Here is a 23,253-nt window from a genome sequence, read left to right on the forward strand (position 1 = left end):
TTACCCTGCTGGGCGCACCTTCTGGGGAAGGAACAGAGAGGGGGAGGGAATTGACGTCAGTATAGATAATAATAACAACAATCCCACAGCAAGCCAAGGTCAACCTGAAAAACGGCCTGTCCCACTGCAATAAAAACACAAGCTTTGTATTGTGCATGTCTCCAATCTGCAGTGCTGCCCTCTCCGTCTCCACTCCTCTGACACAATGCTCTCTGTCTTCCTCTGTTCACTCATTCATGTCTGCTCTGTCTCTTTCTCTTCTGCACCAGGGACCTAGAAGTTTAACATATAACCACGCTAAATCAATATACAGCCTTGCAGGCAAAGGAGTGCCATTTGTCACTTGTTTTATGTTTAATGAGTGCTTTTCTTAAAGATAGCCTAGTAGTTAGAGAAATGTTGCTTGATCGAAGCCCAGAGCTGACAAGGTAAAAATCTGCCGTTCTGCCCCTGAAAAAGGCATTTCCCCGGTAGGCTGTCATTGTAAATAAGAATTTGTTCTTAACTGACTTGCGTAGTTAAATAAATGTTAAATAGAAAAATAAAATAATACTCTGCCACCCTTTGAGTTCAATTAAAGTTCACCCAAGTGGTTATTTTGTATCAAAAGCTGACACATTTCAGTACTACAGCTCTCCACCAGTGTCCTTCACGTGGAGAACAGTCAGTGAGTCGTACCTCTCAGGTGCTCAGGGTCCAGGTGGTTGCGTTCGTCCTTGGAGGCCAGATGGGCTGAGACTCCCAGGGCTCCAGTGAGGGCCAGTAGGCCCGAGCCTCCCCCCAGAGAGAGCCCTGACGGGTGGGGAGTCAGTGGGATACCTGGGGTGTGGTGAGACAGGTGCTGGAGCTGCTGCTGCTGTACACCAGGGAGACAGGGCAGGGGGGAGAGGGAAGAGGGGGAGAGAGAGAACAAGGAAAGATTAGAGGGAGAGAGAGACAGAAGACATGGAGAGAAAAATCGGTGAGAGTAGAGCAGAGGGAAAAAAAGAGGACAGGACGAGGGAGAGAGAGAGAGGGAGGACAGGAGGAGGGAGAGAGAGAGAGGGAGAGAGAGAGAGGGAGGACAGGAGGAGGGAGAGAGAGAGAGGGAGGACAGGAGGAGGGAGAGAGAGAGAGGGAGGACAGGAGGAGGGAGAGAGAGAGAGGGAGGACAGGGAGGAGGGAGAGAGAGAGAGGGAGGACAGGAGGAGGGAGAGGAGGAGAGAGAGGGAGGACAGGGGGAGAGAGGGAGGACAGGAGGAGAGAGAGGAGAGGGAGAGAGGGAGGAGGAGGAGAGAGAGAGAGAGGGAGGACAGGAGGAGGGGAGAGAGAGAGAGGGAGGACAGGAGGAGGGAGAGAGAGAGAGGGAGGACAGGAGGAGGGAGAGAGAGAGAGGGAGGACAGGAGGAGGGGAGAGAGAGAGAGGGAGGACAGGAGGAGGGGGAGAGAGAGGGAGGACAGGGGAGGACAGGAGGAGGGAGGACAGAGGAGGGAGAGAGAGAGAGGGAGGACAGGAGGAGGGAGAGAGAGAGAGGGAGGACAGGAGGAGAGGAGAGGGGAGGGGAGGACAGGAGAGAGGGAGGAGAGAGAGAGAGGGAGGACAGGAGGAGGGAGAGAGAGAGAGGGAGGACAGGAGGAGGGAGAGAGAGAGAGGGAGGACAGGAGGAGGGAGAGAGAGAGAGGAGGACAGGAGGAGGGAGAGAGAGAGGGAGGGAGGGGAGAGAGAGAGAGGGAGGACAGGAGGAGGGAGAGAGAGAGGGAGGACAGGAGGAGGGAGAGAGAGAGAGAGGGGAGGAGAGGGAGGAGGAGGAGGGAGAGAGAGAGGGAGGACAGGAGGAGGGAGAGAGAGAGGGAGGACAGGAGGAGGAGAGGAGAGAGGGAGAGAGAGGGAGGACAGGAGGAGGGAGAGAGAGAGAGGGAGGGAGGGGACAGGAGGAGGGAGAGAGAGAGAGGGAGGACAGGAGGAGAGAGAGAGAGAGAGGGAGGACAGGAGGAGGGAGAGAGAGAGAGGGAGGACAGGAGGAGGAGAGAGAGAGAGGGAGGACAGGAGGAGGGAGAGAGAGAGCAGGAGGACGAGGGAGAGAGAGGAGGAGGAGGACAGGAGGAGAGAGAGAGGAGGACAGGAGGAGGGAGAGAGAGAGAGGGAGGACAGGAGGAGGGAGAGAGAGAGAGGGAGGACAGGAGGAGGGAGAGAGAGAGGGGAGGACAGGAGGAGGGAGAGAGAGAGGGGGAGGACAGGAGGAGGGAGAGAGAGAGGGAGGAGGAGGGAGAGAGAGAGAGGAGGACAGGAGGAGGGAGAGAGAGAGAGAGGAGGACAGGGAGGAGAGAGAGAGAGAGGGAGGAGAGAGAGGAGGAGGAGAGAGAGAGAGAGGGAGGAGGAGAGGGAGAGAGGGAGGACAGGAGGAGGGAGAGAGAGAGAGGGAGGACAGGAGGAGGGAGAGAGAGAGAGGGGAGGACAGGAGGAGGGAGAGGAGAGGGAGGACAGGAGGAGGGAGAGAGAGGGAGGACAGGAGGAGGGAGAGAGAGATAGGAGGACAGGACGAGGGAGAGAGAGATAGGGAGGACAGGAGGAGGGAGAGAGAGAGAGGGAGGACAGGAGGAGGGAGAGAGAGAGAGGGAGGACAGGAGGAGGGGAGAGAGAGAGGGGGAGGACAGGAGGAGGGAGAGAGAGAGAGGGAGGACAGGAGGAGGGAGAGAGAGAGAGGGAGGACAGGAGGAGAGAGGAGGGGGACAGGGAGGATGGAGAGAGAGAGGGAGGACAGGAGGAGGGAGAGAGAGAGAGGGAGGACAGGACGAGGGAGAGAGAGAGGGAGGACAGGAGGGAGAGAGAGAGAGAGGGAGGACGGAGGAGGGAGAGAGAGAGGGAGGGGAGGGAGGGAGAGAGGAGGGGAGAGAGAGAGAGGGAGGACAGGAGGGAGGGAGAGAGAGAGAGAGGGAGGACAGGAGGAGAGGGAGAGAGAGAGAGGGAGGAGAGAGAGGGAGGGAGAGAGAGAGAGAGAGGACAGGAGGAGGGAGAGAGAGAGGAGGAGGGAGGAGAGAGGGAGGACAGGGAGATGGAGAGAGAGAGGGAGGACAGGAGGAGGGAGAGAGAGAGAGGGAGGACAGGAGGAGAGAGAGAGAGGGAGGACAGGACGAGGGAGAGAGAGAGAGGGAGGACAGGAGGAGGGAGAGAGAGAGAGGGAGGACAGGAGGAGGGAGAGAGAGAGAGGGAGGACAGGAGGAGGGAGAGAGAGAGAGGGAGGACAGGAGGAGGGAGAGAGAGAGAGGGAGGACAGGAGGAGGGAGAGAGAGAGAGGGAGGACAGGAGGAGGGAGAGAGAGAGAGGGAGGACAGGAGGAGAGAGAGAGAGAGGGAGGACAGGAGGAGGGAGAGAGAGAGAGGGAGGACAGGAGGAGGGAGAGAGAGAGAGAGGGAGGACAGGAGGAGGGAGAGAGAGAGAGAGGGAGGACAGGAGGAGGGAGGGAGAGAGAGAGAGGAGGACAGGAGGAGGGGAGAGACAGGAGGACAGGGGAGGGAGAGAGAGAGAGGAGGACAGGAGGAGGGAGAGAGAGAGAGGGAGGACAGGAGGAGGGAGAGAGAGAGAGGGAGGACAGGAGGAGGGAGAGAGAGAGAGGAGGGGAGAGAGAGGGAGGACAGGAGGAGGGAGAGAGAGGGAGGACAGGAGGAGGGAGAGAGAGAGAGGGAGGACAGGAGGAGGAGAGGGAGGACAGGAGGAGGGGAGAGAGAGAGAGGGGAGGACAGGAGGAGGGAGAGAGAGGGAGAGGGAGAGGACAGGAGGAGGGAGAGAGAGAGAGGGAGGACAGGAGGAGGGAGAGAGAGAGAGGGAGGACAGGAGGAGGGAGAGAGAGAGAGGGAGAACAGGAGGAGGGAGAGGAGAGAGGGAGGACAGGAGGAGGGGAGAGAGAGAGGGAGGACAGGAGGAGGGAGGGAGAGAGAGAGAGGGAGGACAGACGAGGGAGAGAGAGAGAGGACAGGAGGAGGAGAGAGAGAGAGGGAGGACAGGAGGGAGGGAGAGAGAGAGGGAGGACAGGAGGAGGGAGGGAGAGAGAGGGGGACAGGAGGAGGGAGAGAGAGAGAGGGGGGACAGGAGGAGGGGAGAGAGAGAGGGAGGACAGGAGGAGGGAGAGAGAGAGAGGGAGGACAGGAGGAGGGAGAGAGAGAGGGGAGGACAGGAGGAGGGAGAGAGAGAGAGGGAGGACAGGAGGAGGGAGGAGAGAGAGAGAGGGAGGACAGGAGGAGGGAGAGAGATATAGGGAGGACAGGAGGAGGGAGAGAGAGAGGGGAGGACAGGAGGAGGGAGAGAGAGAGAGGAGGACAGGAGGAGGGAGAGAGAGATAGGGAGGACAGGAGGAGGGAGAGAGAGATAGGGAGGAGGAGGAGGGAGAGAGAGATAGGGAGGACAGGAGGAGGGAGAGAGAGAGAGGGAGGACAGGAGGAGGGAGAGAGAGAGAGGGAGGACAGGAGGGAGGAGGAGAGGGAGGACAGGAGGAGGGGAGAGGGAGGACAGGAGGAGGGAGGGAGAGAGAGGGAGGACAGGAGGAGGGAGAGAGAGAGAGGGAGGACAGGAGGAGGGAGAGAGAGGGAGGACAGGAGGAGGAGAGAGAGACAGGGGAGGACAGGAGGAGGGAGAGAGAGAGAGGGAGGACAGGAGGAGGGAGAGAGAGAGGGAGGACAGGGAGGGGAGAGAGAGATAGAGGGAGGACAGGAGAGGGAGAGAGAGATAGGGAGGACAGGAGGAGGAGAGAGAGAGGGAGGACAGGAGGAGGGAGGAGAGAGAGAGAGAGAGGGAGGACAGGAGGAGGGAGAGAGAGAGAGAGGGAGGACAGGAGGAGGAGAGAGAGAGAGAGGGAGGACAGGAGGAGGGAGAGAGAGATAGGGAGGACAGGGGAGGAGGGAGAGAGAGAGGGAGGACAGGAGGAGGGAGAGAGAGAGGAGGGAGGACAGGAGGAGGAGGGAGAGAGAGAGAGGGAGACAGGAGGAGGGAGAGAGAGAGGGAGGACAGGAGGAGGGAGAGAGAGAGAGAGGGAGGACAGGAGGAGGGGAGAGAGAGAGAGGGAGGACAGGAGGAGGGAGAGGAGAGGGGAGGACAGGAGGAGGGAGAGAGAGAGAGGGAGGACAGGAGGAGGGAGAGAGAGAGGGAGGACAGGAGGAGGGGAGAGAGAGAGAGGGAGGACAGGAGGAGGGAGAGAGAGAGAGGAGGACAGGGAGGAGGAGAGAGAGAGATAGGGAGGACAGGAGGAGGGAGAGAGAGAGAGGGAGGACAGGAGGAGGAGAGAGAGAGAGAGGGAGGACAGGAGGAGGAGAGAGAGAGAGGGAGGACAGGAGGAGGGAGAGAGAGAGGAGGACAGGAGGAGGGAGAGAGAGAGAAGGGAGGACAGAGGAGGAGAGGGAGAGAGAGAGAGAGGGAGGACAGGAGGAGGAGAGAGAGAGAGGGAGGACAGGAGGAGGGAGAGAGAGAGAGGGAGGACAGGAGGAGGAGAGAGAGAGAGGGAGGACAGGAGGAGGGAGAGAGAGAGAGGAGGACAGGAGGAGGGGAGAGAGAGAGAGGGAGGACAGGAGGAGGGGAGAGAGAGAGGGAGGACAGGAGGAGGGAGAGAGAGAGAGGAGGACAGGAGGAGGGAGAGAGAGAGAGGGAGGACAGGAGGAGGAGAGAGAGAGAGGGAGGACAGGAGGAGGGAGAGAGAGAGAGAGGGAGGACAGGAGGAGGGGAGAGAGAGAGAGGGAGGACAGGAGGAGGGAGAGAGAGAGAGGGAGGACAGGAGGAGGGAGAGGGAGAGAGAGAGGGAGGGAGGACAGGAGGAGGGAGAGAGAGAGAGGGAGAGACAGGAGGAGGGAGAGAGAGAGAGAGGGAGGACAGGAGGAGGGGAGAGAGAGAGGGAGGACAGGAGGAGGGAGAGAGAGAGAGGGAGGACAGGAGGAGGGAGAGAGAGAGAGGGAGGACAGGAGGAGGAGAGAGAGAGAGGGAGGACAGGAGGGAGGGAGAGAGAGAGAGGGGAGGACAGGAGGAGGGAGAGAGAGAGAGGAGGACAGGAGGAGGAGAGAGAGAGAGGAGGACAGGAGGAGGGAGAGAGAGAGAGGGAGGACAGGAGGAGGGAGAGAGAGAGAGGGGGGAGGACAGGAGGAGGGAGAGAGAGAGGGGAGGACAGGAGGAGGGAGAGAGAGGAGGAGACAGGAGGAGGGAGAGAGAGAGAGGGAGGACAGGAGGAGGGAGAGAGAGAGGGGAGGACAGGAGGAGGGGAGAGAGAGAGGGAGGACAGGAGGAGGGAGAGAGAGAGGGAGGACAGGAGGAGGGAGAGAGAGAGGGGAGGACAGGGAGGAGGGAGAGAGAGAGGGAGGACAGGAGGAGGAGAGAGAGAGAGAGGGAGGACAGGAGGAGGGAGGGGAGAGAGGAGGAGGACAGGAGGAGGGAGAGAGAGAGACAGGAGGAGGGGAGAGAGAGAGAGAGAGGAGGACAGGAGGAGGGAGAGAGAGAGAGGGAGGACAGGAGGAGGGAGAGAGAGAGGGGGAGGACAGGAGGAGGGAGAGAGAGAGAGGGAGGACAGGGAGGGAGGGAGAGAGAGAGGGAGGACAGGAGGAGGGAGAGAGAGAGGGAGGACAGGAGGAGGGAGAGAGAGATAGGGAGGACAGGAGGAGGGAGAGAGAGAGAGGGGAGGACAGGAGGAGGGAGAGAGAGAGAGAGGAGGACAGGAGGAGGGAGAGAGAGAGAGGGAGGACAGGAGGAGGGAGAGAGAGAGAGGGAGGACAGGAGGAGGGAGAGAGAGAGAGGGGAGGACAGGAGGAGGGAGAGAGAGATAGGGAGGACAGGAGGATGGAGAGAGAGAGGGAGGACAGGAGGAGGAGAGAGAGAGAGGGAGAGGAGGAGGGACAGAGAGAGAGGGAGGGAGAGAGAGAGAGGGAGGACAGGAGGAGGGAGAGAGAGAGAGGGAGGACAGGAGGAGGGAGAGAGAGAGGGAGGACAGGAGGAGGGAGAGAGAGGGAGGACAGGACGAGAGAGAGAGGGAGGACAGGAGGAGGGAGAGAGAGAGAGGGAGGACAGGAGGAGAGAGAGAGAGAGGGAGGACAGGAGGAGAGAGAGAGAGAGGGAGGACAGGAGGAGAGAGAGAGAGAGGGAGGACAGGAGGAGGGAGAGAGAGAGGACAGGAGGAGGGAGAGAGAGAGAGGGAGGACAGGAGGAGGGAGAGAGAGAGAGAGGGAGGACAGGAGGAGGGAGAGAGAGAGAGGGAGGACAGGACAAGGGAGAGAGGAGAGAGAGAGGGAGGACAGGACGAGGGAGAGAGAGAGAGAGGGAGGACAGGAGGAGGGAGAGAGAGAGAGGGAGGACAGGAGGAGGGAGAGAGAGAGAGGGAGGACAGGAGGAGGGAGAGAGAGAGAGGGAGGACAGGAGGAGGAGAGAGAGAGAGAGGGGAGGACAGGAGGAGGGAGAGAGAGAGAGGGGAGGACAGGAGGAGGGAGAGAGAGAGAGAGGGAGGACAGGAGGAGGGAGAGAGAGAGAGGGAGGACAGGAGGAGGGAGAGAGAGAGAGAGGAGGACAGGAGGAGGGAGAGAGAGAGAGAGGGAGGACAGGAGGAGGGGAGAGAGAGAGAGGGAGGACAGGAGGAGGGAGAGAGAGATAGGGAGGACAGGAGGAGGGAGAGAGAGAGGGGAGGACAGGAGGAGGGAGAGAGAGAGAGGGGAGGACAGGAGGAGGGAGAGAGAGAGAGAGGGAGGACAGGAGGAGGGAGAGAGAGAGAGGGAGGACAGGAGGAGGGGAGAGAGAGAGGGAGGACAGGAGGAGGGAGAGAGAGAGGGAGGACAGGAGGAGGGGAGAGATAGAGGGAGGACAGGAGGAGGGAGAGAGAGAGAGGGAGGACAGGAGGAGGGAGAGAGAGAGGACAGGAGGAGGGAGAGAGAGAGGGAGGACAGGAGGAGGGGGAGAGAGAGGGAGGACAGGAGGAGGGAGGGAGAGAGAGGGAGGACAGGAGGAGGGAGGGAGAGAGAGGGAGGACAGGAGGAGGGAGAGAGAGAGAGGGAGGACAGGAGGGGAGAGAGAGAGAGGGAGAACAGGAGGAGGGAGAGAGAGAGAGGGAGGAGAGGAGGAGGGAGAGAGAGAGAGGGAGGGAAGGAGGAGGGAGGGAGAGAGAGAGAGGGAGGACAGGACGAGGGAGAGAGAGAGAGGGAGGACAGGAGGAGGGAGAGAGAGAGAGGGAGGACAGGAGGAGGGAGGGAGAGAGAGGGAGGACAGGAGGAGGGAGGGAGAGAGAGGGGGGACAGGAGGAGGGAGAGAGAGAGAGGGGGGACAGGAGGAGGGAGAGAGAGAGGGAGGACAGGAGGAGGGAGAGAGAGAGAGGGAGGACAGGAGGAGGGAGAGAGAGAGAGGGAGGACAGGAGGAGGGAGAGAGAGAGAGGGAGGACAGGAGGAGGGAGAGAGAGATAGGGAGGACAGGAGGAGGGAGAGAGATATAGGGAGGACAGGAGGAGGGAGAGAGAGAGGGGGAGGACAGGAGGAGGGAGAGAGAGAGAGGGAGGACAGGAGGAGGAGAGAGAGAGATAGGGAGGACAGGAGGAGGGAGAGAGAGATAGGGAGGACAGGAGGAGGGAGAGAGAGATAGGGAGGACAGGAGGAGGAGAGAGAGAGAGAGGGAGGACAGGAGGAGGGAGAGAGAGAGAGGGAGGACAGGAGGAGGGAGAGGGAGGACAGGAGGAGGGAGAGAGACAGACAGGAGGAGGGAGAGAGAGAGAGGGAGGACAGGAGGAGGGAGAGAGAGAGGGAGGACAGGAGGAGGGAGAGAGAGAGAGGGAGGACAGGAGGAGGGAGAGAGAGAGAGGGAGGACAGGAGGAGGGAGAGAGAGATAGGGAGGAGAGGAGGAGGGAGAGAGAGAGGGAGGACAGGAGGAGGGAGAGAGAGAGGGAGGACAGGAGGAGGGAGAGAGAGAGAGAGAGGGAGGACAGGAGAAGGGAGAGAGAGAGAGAGGGAGGACAGGAGGAGGGAGAGAGAGAGAGAGGGAGGACAGGAGGAGGGAGAGAGAGAGAGAGGGAGGACAGGAGGAGGGAGAGAGAGAGGGAGGACAGGAGGAGGGAGAGAGAGAGAGGGAGGACAGGAGGAGGGAGAGAGAGAGAGGGAGGACAGGAGGAGGGAGAGAGAGAGAGGGAGGACAGGAGGAGGGAGAGAGAGAGAGGGAGGACAGGAGGAGGGAGAGAGACAGAGGGAGGACAGGAGGAGGGAGAGGGAGGACAGGAGGAGGGAGAGAGAGAGAGGGAGAACAGGAGGAGGGAGAGAGAGAGGGAGGGCAGGAGGAGGGAGAGAGAGAGAGGGAGGACGGGAGGAGGGAGAGAGAGAGAGGGAGGAGAGGAGGAGGGAGAGAGAGAGAGGGAGGACAGGAGGAGGGAGAGAGAGAGAGGGAGGACAGGAGGAGGGAGAGAGAGAGAGAGGGAGGACAGGAGGAGGGAGAGAGAGATAGGGAGGACAGGAGGAGGGAGAGAGAGAGAGGAGGACAGGAGGAGGGGAGAGAGAGAGGGAGGACAGGGAGGAGGAGAGAGAGAGAGAGGGAGGACAGGAGGAGGGAGAGAGAGAGGGAGGACAGGAGGAGGGAGAGAGAGAGGGAGGACAGGAGGAGGGAGAGAGACAGGGAGGACAGGAGGAGGGAGAGAGAGAGAGAGTAGGAGAAATAGAGAGAAACCAAAATATAAAAGAGCAGACAGAGGGAGAGAAGAAAACAGAGGGAGAAAAAGATTGGGGCGGAGGAAAAGGGAGAGGGGGGTACATACAGATAAAGGGAACCTGTTTTCCCCGGGTCTTATTACAGCTTGTTTTGGCGTGTGTGTGTGTGTGTGTGTGTGTGTGTGTGTGTGTGTGTGTGTGTGTGTGTGTGTGTGTGTGTGTGTGAAAGTAGAGGGGCTTTCCAGTGAGAGCTTGTCTGAGCTCTCATCACATTACAGCCTACTTACACCCCATTGTTCCTCCCAGGATGATAAACACTGCAGAGAGAGAGGTGTGCATGCCACTGCCCTGTGTGTGTGTGTGTGTGTGTGTGTGTGTGTGTGTGTGTGTGTGTGTGTGTGTGTGTGTGTGTGTGTGTGTGTGTGTGTGTGTAATGTGTAATGTGTGTGTGTGTCGCTGTCGGGGGTGTAATGGTTGTCATGGTGAATAGAGGTGACTCACCCCGATGATGCCGTTGAGTTCGGCCATAGTGACCTGCTTGGCCCTCTCCACTGCTTGGACCACCTGCTGTTGGTGCTACACACGCACGCACACACGCTCGCGTTACTTACCCCACCGTGTGCTGTTCCTAACATATACAGTATATTGTCCCTGACACATGTTTGTGATGGAATCAAATGCACATATATCACACAACAAACACACACAGAGGGGCTCAATACACACTATCAAACATACTGTATGCACACACAGTACAAATATATGCACTGATTGAGCACACAGACAGACAGACAGACAGACAGACAGACAGACAGACAGACAGACAGACAGACAGACAGACAGACAGACAGACAGACAGACAGACAGACAGACAGACAGACAGACAGACAGACAGACAGACAGACAGACAGACAGACAGACAGACAGACAGACAGACAGACAGACAGAAAGTGTCACACATGCCCACACAAAAGTACGCAGCAGGACCACACTCAAACACCCCTAAACCCACACGTATTTACTCATTCAAGCACACACACAGTACGTAAACACACAGACAAGTGAGAACACACACACACTGTGTCAATATTGACCAAGGTAAAACCGCCACCAGTTCTGTGACCTTCCCTTCAGTGGACACACACTCATCACCGGACACACACACACATACACACTTTACCTACAATTTTTTTTATCACCACATTCTTGTCACACACATGGTATAGGGTCAAACATATTAACCTCAGTCAAGAAACTGCTAAGAAACTGTTTTGGGTCATTATGTACTTATGTCTTGATGAACACTGAGCAATATGTACTTATGACCATGTGGTTTCCATTGTAAAGAGAACAGTGTGTGTGTGTGTGTGTGTGTGTGTGTGTGTGTGTGTGTGTGTGTGTGTGTGTGTGTGTGTGTGTGTGTGTGTGTGTGTGTGTGTGTGTGTGTGTGTGTGTGTGTGTGTGTGTGTGTGTGTGTGTGTGTGTGTGTGTGTGTGTGTGATACTTACCTCCTGAGAGAGGAAGGGGATGATCTGAGCACAGATGGCACTGAGACGCTTCACAATCTCCGCCTGCAACACACACACACACACACACACACACACACTGCAGTCTTATCTTATGTATCATACAAGGTAATATAGTACATTATTCATTCCCTTGGGCCCTTATAGGGTAATATGTTTCAGGGAAGCAGCAGGAGCAACACAAACATACATCAATGAATGTACAGACTCTTCATCCATCCCTCTCACAGCTCGTATAATAATCAATAATGTCATTGAGGCAACTCAGGTTAGTAGGCATGTGATGGAGGTGGTTCGGTAATGAGTAACCCTTCCTGGGACCTGAAATCTTAGCACCTCAAGCTCAGGCCTTTAGCTCAGCGGGCTAACACAGTCATGTGGCATGCAGGTGCCCTGGGTTCAAACCCAGTCGACAACAAGTGCATGAGAGAGAGACAAACAGAAAGAGTAAGAGGCCGCAAGAGAAAGAGAGAGATAGTAAGACAAAATGAGTGAGTGAGTGAGAGGGAGAGAGAGTCTTTAAAAGGCCAGCTGTGTTATTAGTCTCCAGTTTTCATATGGCCTTTCAACACCCTCCCTTTCTCAATTATCTCTCTCCTCCTCACTGCATTCAATGCCATTATTTCATCAATTATCTCTCACTTGCCAAAGGCCCATAGAAAATGCTCTTTCTAAGTGAGGACATCGAATTGTGTCTTCTACACATGGAGCCTAACAAACACACAACACATAACATGTCAATATATAATGTACACAAATGAAAGAATACAAATGCATGTGTACACGCACACACACACACACACACACACACACACACACACACACACACACACACACACACACACACACACACACACACACACACACACACACACACACACACACACACACACACACACACACACACACACACACACACACACACACTGAGCCTCATTCTGTTGTCTTCCTCACTCAGGCGTTCTCTCGCTCTTTAACAGCCTTCCCACAGCCATTATTACTCTATTCATTCATGCCCTCCCTCCCCTCCCTCCCTCCCTCCCTCGATGGTTCTCTATGTATTTGTGTCCCTCCCCCCCTCCCTCCCTCCCTCGATGGTTCTCTATGTATTTGTGTCCCTCCCTCCCTCCCTCCCTCGATGGTTCTCTATGTATTTGTGTCCCTCCCTCCCTCCCTCCCTCGATGGTTCTCTATGTATTTGTGTCCCCCCCTCCCTCCCTCCCTCGATGGTTCTCTATGTATTTGTGTCCCTCCCTCCCCTCCCTCCCTCCCTCCCTCGATGGTTCTCTATGTATTTGTGTCCCTCCCTCCCTCCCTCCCTCGATGGTTCTCTGTGTATTTGTGTCCCTCCCTCCCCTCCCCTCCCTCCCTCCCTCGATGGTTCTCTATGTATTTGTTTTCCCTCCCTCCCTCGATGGTTCTCTATGTATTTGTGTCCCTCCCTCCCTCCCTCGATGGTTCTCTATGTATTTGTGTCCCTCCCTCCCCTCCCTCCCTCCCTCGATGGTTCTCTGTGTATTTGTGTCCCTCCCTCCCTCCCCTCCCTCCCTCCCTCGATGGTTCTCTATGTATTTGTGTCCCTCCCTCCCTCCCTCCCTCGATGGTTCTCTATGTATTTGTGTCCCTCCCTCCCTCCCTCCCTCCCTCCCTCCCTCCCCTCCCCCTCCCTCCCTCCCTCCCCTCCCCTCCCTCCCTCAATGGTTCTCTATGTATTTGTGTCCCTCCCCTCCCTCCCTCCCTCCCTCCCTCCCTCCCTCGATGGTTCTCTATGTCTTTGTGTCCCTCCCTCCCCCTCCCTCCCGTTCTCTATGTATTTGTGTCCCTCCCTCCCCCCTCCCTCCCTCCCTCCCTCGATGGTTCTCTGTGTATTTGTGTCCCTCCCTCCCCTCCCCTCCCTCCCTCCCTCGATGGTTCTCTATGTATTTGTGTCCCTCCCTCCCTCCCTCCCTCCCTCGATGGTTCTCTATGTATTTGTGTCCCTCCCTCCTCCCTCCCTCCCCCTCCCTCCCTCCCTCCCTCCCTCCCTCAATGGTTCTCTATGTATTTGTGTCCCTCCCTCCCCTCCCCTCCCTCCCTCCCTCCCTCGATGGTTCTCTATGTATTTGTATCCCTCCCTCCCCTCCCTCCCTCCCTCCCTCGATGGTTCTCTATGTATTTGTGTCCCTCCCCCCCCTCCCTCCCTCCCTCGATGGTTCTCTATGTATTTGTGTCCCTCCCTCCCTCCCTCGATGGTTCTCTATGTATTTGTGTCCCTCCCTCCCCTCCCTCCCTCCCTCCCTCGATGGTTCTCTATGTATTTGTGTCCCTCCCTCCCCCTCCCCTCCCTCCCTCCCTCCCTCCCTCCCTCGATGGTTCTCTATGTATTTGTTTCCCTCCCTCCCCCTCCCCTCCCTCCCTCCCTCCCTCCCTCGATGGTTCTCTATGTATTTGTGTCCCTCCCTCCCCTCCCCTCCCTCCCTCGATGGTTCTCTATGTATTTGTGTCCCTCCATGGATCCACTCCAACACATGTTTCTGACACACAGAGGGAGACAAACGAGAGGAGAGGACAGTGACTGACAGGGTCTGATACACTCACACACCTGTCAGAAACAGCCAGCCCCATCTCAATGCAAGGCCAAATTCTACAACACAGCTCTCTAATAGATACAGCGCTCCGTTCGAAGGGGAGAGAAAACCTAGTTAATGATATAATGTGGGCTTGTGTGCATGCTGACTGGTGTGTGTGTGTGTGTGTGTGTGTGTGTGTGTGTGTGTGTGTGTGTGTGTGTGTGTGTGTGTGTGTGTGTGTGTGTGTGTGTCTGAAAGTGAGAGAGAGGAAGTGAAAGAGACAGAAAACAGAGTGAGCGGGAGGAGAGAGAGACACATTCAGTATTGATAGATAACTAATGGTGTGTTGCTTAGTGAAGGCCTGTAAAAGGGGTATGGGGGAGTAGGGAGGGGGCAGGAACAGGGATTGTATACTCCTATTGGCCATGAGGGGGGGTATTCTTACTGGACTGTGTCTACAATATACTGTTATGATACTGTGTAACATTAATACATGTAGCTAGGCCAAGAAACTACAATCATTGAGTTGTTGACTAGCAATGAGCTGTTCAGAGAGTAGACTGCAGCCGCTGGCCTCCCTCAACCAGGCAGCCAACCCAGGAATTCTGATTCCAGATCAGTGCAGATGACCTGCCTCTGCTCTCACTAACAACACAACCATGGCTACAATTGATCCTAGATCTGTCAGACCGGAGTCTTGGCAGCCTGCTTCAAACAGAGCTCCGCACTGCTTCCTCTCCCCCATCTTTTTCTCCCTCTCTCTTCCTCCAGCGTAGGCCAGGTGTCAGCAACAACAACATGGACTTGTTGGGGAGAGCTCTGCCAAAAGAGTGCATAAGGGAGTTTTGGCAGGGCTGTGGATGGAGGGATGGGTGGATGGATACAAAGGAGGAGGAGAGGGCTGGTCAATAAACACCTGAGGATAAATAGTCTGCCAACAGAACACTGCTGCCTCTTTGTTTGGCGGAAAGAGGGAGAGATGAGAGGAGAGGAGAGGAGAGGAGAGGAGAGGAGAGGAGAGGAGAGGAGAGGAGAGGAGAGGAGAGGAGAGGAGAGGAGAGGGAGGAGAGGAGAGGAGAGGAGAGGAGAGGAGAGGAGAGGGAATGTTAGTCTATATTAGGCTACATTTAGAACACAAACAAATCACCCTAAATTCCTCCAAAATGTGGGAGGAAGAGAAGATGGATGGATGAGAGGGAGGACAAGGACACAGTTCTCTGGAGCACATCAGTCTGTCACTGCCTGAGGGGGACACACAGTCACACACACACACACACAGTCTGCACAGCTTTACTCAGTGTGCTCCCCCATCATCAGATCATTTCAGGGTAATAATTAATACAGTGAGCTGAAACACAGGAGTCATTACTGATACTCTGAAACTAATGCAAGTGGATCATTGGTATGACATAGACAAGCTGCAGTAAGCTTTCCTGGAGCACTTACTTTATAACATGATGCAAAAGCTTTGCTAAGACAGTTGAATGTGAACGGTGTGGGCTCGGCTAGGTTAGCATAGTGAGGATGGGGGGGTTGCGATGGTGTATTTGGGCACTGCCAGCTGTGTCTTTCCCTGAGCCCCAGTGGGGCTGTGCTGGGTGAGAGTGTGTAGATATGGGTGTGTGTATGTGTGTGAGTGTTTCATTGTATGCGTGCGTGCCTGCCTGCATGTATTCAGCAGTCCCCTTAGTCCCCCTCAGTCCTGTAGCAGCAGAAAGAGAGCAAGCAAGTGCCCCTGGCCAGACAGCCCTAGTCTATCCTTATCTCCCTCCCCCTGCTGCCTAATGGAACTGCTCTCCTCCCTCTGCAAACACTTCAAGGCAAATATTAGTAACCAGTGATGCACTAATCAGCCACTGATTGTGGTCAAAGCCACAGAGGTATTCAATAAAATAACTGATCTCTTCCTCCCTCGTCTATCACCCCTATTCTCTCTCTCACGCTCCTTTTCTCTCCCGCTCTATTCCCTCCCTCTCCTCTGTGCACTTAGACTCTGTTTCTCTCTTTTTCTCTCCCTTCCCTCTGCTCACTTGGTCTCTCTCTCTCTATTCACCCTGTTCACGAACCCTCCCTCTTTCTTTCTCTCCCTTGTTCTCGTTCTCCCTCTCTCTCTCTGGGCAGAGTGCCAGCCTCTCTTCCTGGCGCTAAGCCAGCAGCCCCCCCCCCCCCTCTGATTGATGGCCCCTCTATTTGGGAAGAGGAGGAAAAGAAACAGAGAGAGGGAATGAGGAAAGGAGAGCAGTAAAGCACACACACGCACACGTAAACACACACACACGCACAATGAAAGAAAAACAAACAAACAGAGCACACACACACAGACAGATATTGACACAAAAAATATTGAAATGCTCTCATAAAAGCAACAGAGCCCACCATGAGAGGCATGGAGCATTAAGACAGAAAGACAGACAGCCCCCGCCATACACACACGTTTATCCTGTACATACGACTAATACAACTTGAAACACACATACAAACACAAACACACTCCCTCTCTTACTAAACCAGATATAGAGGCTCTGTCAAATAAACAGGAAAGACTTACAACACTCTCATTCATGCATGTGCACACACACACACACACACACACACACACACACACACACACACACACACACACACGTACAAACCACACACACAAGAACACACACACATAAAATATACACACACAAAACACACATAGAGCGGCTCTTTAGCAGACAAAGAGAAGCCTTTACGGGACATCTGTGAAAACGCAGTCCTGCGGGCAAATTTCTGCCTGAGTCCCAGAGTTAGGGTTATTTTTAACAATATCTCTCGTAGGCTCCCCAGCAATATAATGCGCTTACCCATTACTCTGACATTCATATTCACACACTGCCAGCTTGCCAGCTTACCAGCTTGGGCTGACAGACTGCTACAGCTTTAAACTCCTGTCCACCACAAAGCAATTATACAGTACACAACTAGTCCCATACACTGGCCACACACATACACGATGGCAATACACATACACACTGGGGAAGCGCACATACACCTTGGTAGTACACATACACAACTCATTTTTATTTGTGTCTGAAAGGCACTGGAGCGTCCCGTTCATCGTTGGGGATCTACACAGACACACACAAAGCAAACAGACACACCACGCAGGAGAACACAGACGTTAGATAATGCTTTCGGTCTCACACATATATGAACAGGCATGCATGTGTGCCCACACACACCTATAGACACACACACACAAACACACACTCGTTCATACACAAACCCCAAGCAGGGCATCTGTAGCTACTCAGTGGACTTTTGATCGAGTGACAAACCCATTAGGCTAAAAGGCTAGCTCCCTGGGAATGAATCACTCTCTCTCTCTCGCTCTCTCATTCCAACATGATTACATCACTCTCTCTCTCTGCTTCATTATTCACAAATGAGCTCTGTTACACATGCATGCACTCACACACTCCTACATCAAAGACACACACACAGAGCACACATATGCTATAACATGTGCAAAGAGGGGTTGCACACATCAGTGATCACACACACACATGCTGTGCACACACAGACACACACACAAACACACACACACTGAGGGACGTTTGACCCGTCCAAAGCCTCCTCCAGCTGACCCACATACACCCCTCATCCTAATCCATCTCTTTAAATAAACAGAGAAAAAAAGCACTGAACCCACTAAGATCAAGCCTGGATTAAAGGATGGAGGAGAGGAGGAGGTGATGGTGGTGAGAAAAAGGGGAGAGAGAGAGACCCAATCCTATTACAGGCAAATCAGTGTGTTGGAAATGAAGGCATTAAAGCAAAGCCCATCTTCATCTCTCTGCCACACAGCTCTGGATTCAGGTTATAATGCCATCTCCATCTCTCTGCCACACAGCTCTGGATTCAGGTTATAATGCCATCTTCATCTCTCTGCCACACACAGCTCTGGTTTCAGGTTATAATGCCATCTTTATCTCTCTGCCACACACAGCTCTGGATTCAGGTTATAATGCCATCTTCATCTCTCTGCCACACAGCTCTGGTTTCAGGTTATAATGCCATCTTCATCTCTCTGCCACACAGCTCTGGATTCAGGTTATAATGCCATCTTTATCTCTCTGCCACACACAGCTCTGGATTCAGGTTATAATGCCATCTTTATCTCTCTGCCACACAGCTCTGGATTCAGGTTATAATGCCATCTTTATCTCTCTGCCACACACAGCTCTGGATTCAGGTTATAATGCCATCTTCATCTCTCTGCCACACAGCTCTGGATTCAGGTTATAATGCCATCTTCATCTCTCTGCCACACAGCTCTGGTTTCAGGTTATAATGCCATCTTCATCTCTCTGCCACACACAGCTCTGTTTCAGGTTATAATGTCATCTTCATCTCTCTGCCACACACAGCTCTGGATTCAGGTTATAATGCCATCTTCATCTCTCTGCCACACAGCTCTGGTTTCAGGTTATAATGCCATCTTTATCTCTCTGCCACACACAGCTCTGGATTCAGGTTATAATGCCATCTTTATCTCTCTGCCACACAGCTCTGGTTTCAGGTTATAATGCCATCTTCATCTCTCTGCCACACAGCTCTGTTTCAGGTTATAATGTCATCTTCATCTCTCTGCCACACACAGCTCTGGATTCAGGTTATAATGCCATCTTCATCTCTCTGCCACACACAGCTCTGGTTTCAGGTTATAATGCCATCTTCATCTCTCTGCCACACACAGCTCTGTTTCAGGTTATAATGTCATCTTCATCTCTCTGCCACACAGCTCTGGATTCAGGTTATAATGCCATCTTCATCTCTCTGCCACACACAGCTCTGGTTTCAGGTTATAATGCCATCTTCATCTCTCTGCCACACACAGCTCTGGATTCAGGTTATAATGCCATCTTCATCTCTCTGCCACACAGCTCTGGTTTCAGGTTATAATGTCATCTTCATCTCTCTGCCACACACAGCTCTGGATTCAGGTTATAATGCCATCTTTATCTCTCTGCCACACACAGCTCTGGATTCAGGTTATAATGCCATCTTCATCTCTCTGCCACACACAGCTCTGGATTCAGGTTATAATGCCATCTTCATCTCTCTGCCACACACAGCTCTGTTTCAGGTTATAATGTCATCTTCATCTCTCTGCCACACACAGCTCTGGATTCAGGTTATAATGCCATCTTTATCTCTCTGCCACACAGCTCTGGTTTCAGGTTATAATGCCATCTTCATCTCTCTGCCACACACAGCTCTGTTTCAGGTTATAATGTCATCTTCATCTCTCTGCCACACACAGCTCTGGATTCAGGTTATAATGCCATCTTTATCTCTCTGCCACACAGCTCTGGTTTCAGGTTATAATGCCATCTTCATCTCTCTGCCACACAGCTCTGGTTTCAGGTTATAATGCCATCTTCATCTCTCTGCCACACACAGCTCTGGATTCAGGTTATAATGCCATCTTCATCTCTCTGCCACACACAGCTCTGGATTCAGGTTATAATGCCATCTTTATCTCTCTGCCACACAGCTCTGGATTCAGGTTATAATGCCATCTTCATCTCTCTGCCACACACAGCTCTGGTTTCAGGTTATAATGCCATCTTCATCTCTCTGCCACACAGCTCTGGTTTCAGGTTATAATGCCAGCTAAGCACAACCAGCCGAGGCTACGTATTAATATGCATTATATGTACACATAGAAACATAGTCTGGGCAGACAGCTAGCGGTAATTAGGCATGAGCGAGCAAATACACACACACACACACACACACACACACACACACACATTTATTATGCAGACACTAGAGCACACACATTTTGTAAACCCTCTCACTCTCTCTCTTTATCTCACTCACACACACAAACACTCAGCTAAATGGCGTCCAATAGAATAATGTGTGTGTGTGTGTTCAGTCTGACCCAACTCTGACTGTTGTTCTGGTCTGGGTCTGGCACTGAGGGAACAAACAGATAAAGAATGAGCATATAATGAGAGGTTTGTCCTTCACTCTATGCCAGATTGCTGTGAACCTCTCAGAGGAACGTGTCTGTCTGTCCGTTTGCATATGCCTGTCCATTGCTTGTCTATTAAACCTTATCCTTGTATCCAGCATTTCCACACCTTGGGCAAATTCACAATTCCTCACACGCACACACTTCTGTAGGCCTAGCACTGAATATATAACTAGCCTTCTGTAGGGCATTATCACTTACTATATCCACTGAGCCTTCTAGACCTGACTGAATATATACACTGCCGTTCAAAAGTTTGGGGTCATTTAGAAATGTTCTTGTTTTTGAAAGAAAAGCTCATTTTTTGTCCATTAAAATAACATCAAATGGATCAGAAATACAGTGTAGACATGGTTGATGTTGTAAATGACTATTGTAGCTGGAAACAGCTGGTTTTAAATGGAATATCTACATAGGCAAACAGAGGCCCATTTTCAGCAACCATCACTCCTGTGTACCAATGGCACGTTGTTTTAGCTAATCCAAGTTTATCATTTTAAAAGGCTAATTGATCATCATTAGAAAACCCATTTGCAATTATGTTAGCACCGCTGAAAACTGTTGTCCTGATTAAAGAAGCAATAAAACTGGCCTTCTTAGGACTAGTTGAGTATCTGGAGCATCAGCATTTGTGGGTTCGAAATGGCTCAAAATGGCCAGAAACAAAGACCTTTCTTCTGAAACTCAGTCTATTCTTCTTCTGAGAAATGAAGGCTATTCCATGCGAGAAATTGCCAAGAAACTAAAGATCTGGTACAACGCTGTGTACTACTCCCTTCACAGAACAGCAAAAATGGTCTCTAACCAGAATGAATATAAAGAGGAGCAAGAGGACAAGTACATTAGAGTGTCTAGTTTGAGAAACAGACGCCTCACAAGTTCTCAACTGGCAGCGTCATTAAATAGTACCCGCGAAACACCAGTGTCAACGTCAACCGTGAAGAGTTGGGATGCTGGCCTTCTAGGCAGAGTTGCAAAGAAAAGGCCATATCTCAGACTGGCCAATAAAAATAAAAGATTAAGATGGTTAAAAGAACAGACACTGGACAGAGGAACTCTGCCTAGAAGGCCAGCATCCCGGAGTCGCCTCTTCACTGTTGACGTTGAGACTGGTGTTTTGCGGGTACTATCTAATGAAGCTGCCAGTTGAGGACGAGGCGTCTGTTTCTCAAACTAGACACCAAACCTTTGAACAGTAGTGTACAGTAGAACTATGAACAGAGTGCCTTGCAGGCCAATATCCTTGAATACAGTATATCACTAAATATAGTATGTAACTAGCCTTCTGCAGACCTATGTACAGAAAGTATTCAGACCCCTTGAATTTTTCCACATTATGTTACGTTACAGCATTATTCTAAAATGTATTAAATTGTTGTTATATTCTCATCAATCTACACACAACAGCCCATAAATATAAAGCAATAACAGGTTTTCTGTATTAAGGCCCTTTACTCAGTAGCTTGTTGAAGCACCTTCGGCAGTGATTACAGCCTTGACTTTTCATGGGTATGATGCTACAAGCTTGGCACAACATTATTTTGGGAATTTCTTCCATTCCTCCCTCTCAAGCTCTGTCAGGTTGGATGGGGAGCGTCACTGTACAGCTATTTTCAGGTCTCTCCAGAGATGTTCGATCGGGTTCAAGTCCGGGCTCTGGCTGGGACATTCAGAGACTTGTCCAGTCTGAAGTCCAGAGGGCTCTGGAACAGGTTTTCGTGAAGGATCTCTCGGGACATTGCTCCGTTCATCTTTCCCTTGATCCTGACTAGTCTCCCAGTCCCTGCCGCTGAAACACATCCCCACAGTATGATGCTGCCACCACCATGCTTCACTGTAAGGATGATGCCAAGTTCCCTCCAGAGTGATGCTTGGCATTCAGGCCAAAGACTTTCATCAGACCAGAGAATCTTGTTTTTCATAGTCAGAGTCCTTTAGGTGCCTTTTTGGCAAACTCCAAGTGGGCTGTCATGTGCCTTTTACTGAGGAGTGGCTTCCATTTGGCCACTCTGCCATAAAGGCCTGATTTGGTGAAGTGCTGCAGAGATGGTTGTCCTTTTGGAATGTTCTCCCATCTCCCCAGAAGAACCCAGAGGAGCTCTGTCAGAGTGACCATAGGGTGCTTGGTCACCTCCCTGACCAAGGCCCTTCTCCCCTGATTGCTCAGTTTGGCTGGGCGACCAGCTCTAGGAAGAGTCTTGGTGGTTCCAAACTTCTTGCACTGTGTTCTGGGGACCTTCAATGCTGCAGAAATGTTTTGGTACCCTTCCCCATTGTGCCTCGACACAATCCTATCTCTGAGCTCTACTGACAATTCCTTGAATCTCATGGCTTGGTTTTTGCTCTGACATACACTGTCAACTGTGGGACCTTACATAGACAGTTGTGTGCCTTTCCAAATCATGACCAATCAATTGAATTTACCACAGGTGGAATCCAATCAAGTTGTAGAAACATCTCAAGGAGGATCAATGGAAACAGGATGCAGCTGAGCTCAATTTCGAGTCTCATATAAAGGGTCTGAATTGTTATGTAAATAAGCTATTTATGATTTTGCTTTGTCATTATGGGGTATTGTGTGTGGATTGATGAGGAAATGTTTTATTTAATACATTTTAGAATATGGCTATAATGTAACAAAATGTGGAAAGAGTCAATGGGTCTGAATACTTTCCAAATACACTGTATATTGCATATACTGTATACACGGTGTACAAAACATTAGGAATACCTTCCTAATATTGAGTTGCATCCACTTTTACCGTCAGAACAGCCTCAATTTGTTGGGGCATGGACTCGACAAGCGTTCCACAGGCATACTGGCTCATGTTGACTCCTTTGGGTAGTGGACCATTCTTAATACACATGGGAAACTGTTGAGTGTGAAAAACCCAGCAGCGCTGCAGTTCTTGGCAAATTTAAACCAGTGCGCCTGTCACCTACAACTATACCCGTTCAAAGGCTCTTATATATTTCACCCATTCACCCTCTGAATGGCACACATACAATTCATGTCTCAATTGTCTCAAGGCTTAAAAATGTCATGCTTAAGTAAAAGTAAAAGGTTCTTTTAAGATACATTTACTCAAGTTGAAGTCAAAAGTCACCCAGTAAAATACTATTTTAGTTAAAGTAAAAGACTATGCTTCAATATACTTAATTAGCTAAAGTAGAAGTAAATGCTATAAATCCTTTCAAATTCCTTATACAGTGTTAAGCAAACCAGATGGCAATATTTTCTTGTTTTTGATATGTACGGATAGCCAGGGAGACACTACAACAAATAACAGATCAGAGGCAGTAGGAATGACCACGTGTTATAAGTGTGTGAATTATAAAAAATGTCTTGTCCTACTAATCATTGGGGCGGCAGGGTAGCCTAGTGGTTAGAGCGTTGGACTAGTAACCGAAAGGTTGCAAGTTCGAATCCCCGAGCTGACAAGGTACAAATCTGTCGTTCTGCCCCTGAACAGGCAGTTAACCCACTGTTCCTAGGCCGTCATTGAAAATAAGAACTTGTTCTTAACTGACTTGCCTAGTAAAATAAA

The 23,253-nt window shown here is 52.4% G+C and overlaps 1 protein-coding gene and 1 long non-coding RNA gene across 5 annotated transcripts in view; one reads left to right on the top strand and one right to left on the bottom strand.

Moving 5' to 3' along the window:
• The window catches only part of LOC118363036 (transducin-like enhancer protein 4), a 116,588-nt gene that overhangs the window by 52,559 nt on the left and 40,776 nt on the right, over positions 1-23,253 (bottom strand). For 2 of the 4 annotated variants that reach the window (XM_052457098.1, XM_052457089.1), the window contains exons 5-8: positions 11,126-11,188; positions 10,119-10,193; positions 679-856; positions 5-21 (exon numbers count right to left, since the gene is read on the bottom strand). In XM_052457098.1, the coding sequence (XP_052313058.1) occupies positions 5-21; positions 679-856; positions 10,119-10,193; positions 11,126-11,188 (333 nt within the window). The remainder of the gene's footprint in view (positions 1-4; positions 22-678; positions 857-10,118; positions 10,194-11,125; positions 11,189-23,253) is intronic. The other 2 variants (XM_052457091.1, XM_052457092.1) reach the window with 2 other exon arrangements.
• LOC127906178 (uncharacterized) lies at positions 18,181-19,487 on the top strand. The gene is made up of 3 exons (XR_008060556.1): positions 18,181-18,241; positions 18,762-18,997; positions 19,186-19,487. It is a non-coding gene; the product is annotated as an uncharacterized LOC127906178 (long non-coding RNA).

The sequence above is a fragment of the Oncorhynchus keta genome, chromosome 1 (genome assembly GCF_023373465.1).
Source record: "Oncorhynchus keta strain PuntledgeMale-10-30-2019 chromosome 1, Oket_V2, whole genome shotgun sequence".
Taxonomy (NCBI): domain Eukaryota; kingdom Metazoa; phylum Chordata; class Actinopteri; order Salmoniformes; family Salmonidae; genus Oncorhynchus; species Oncorhynchus keta.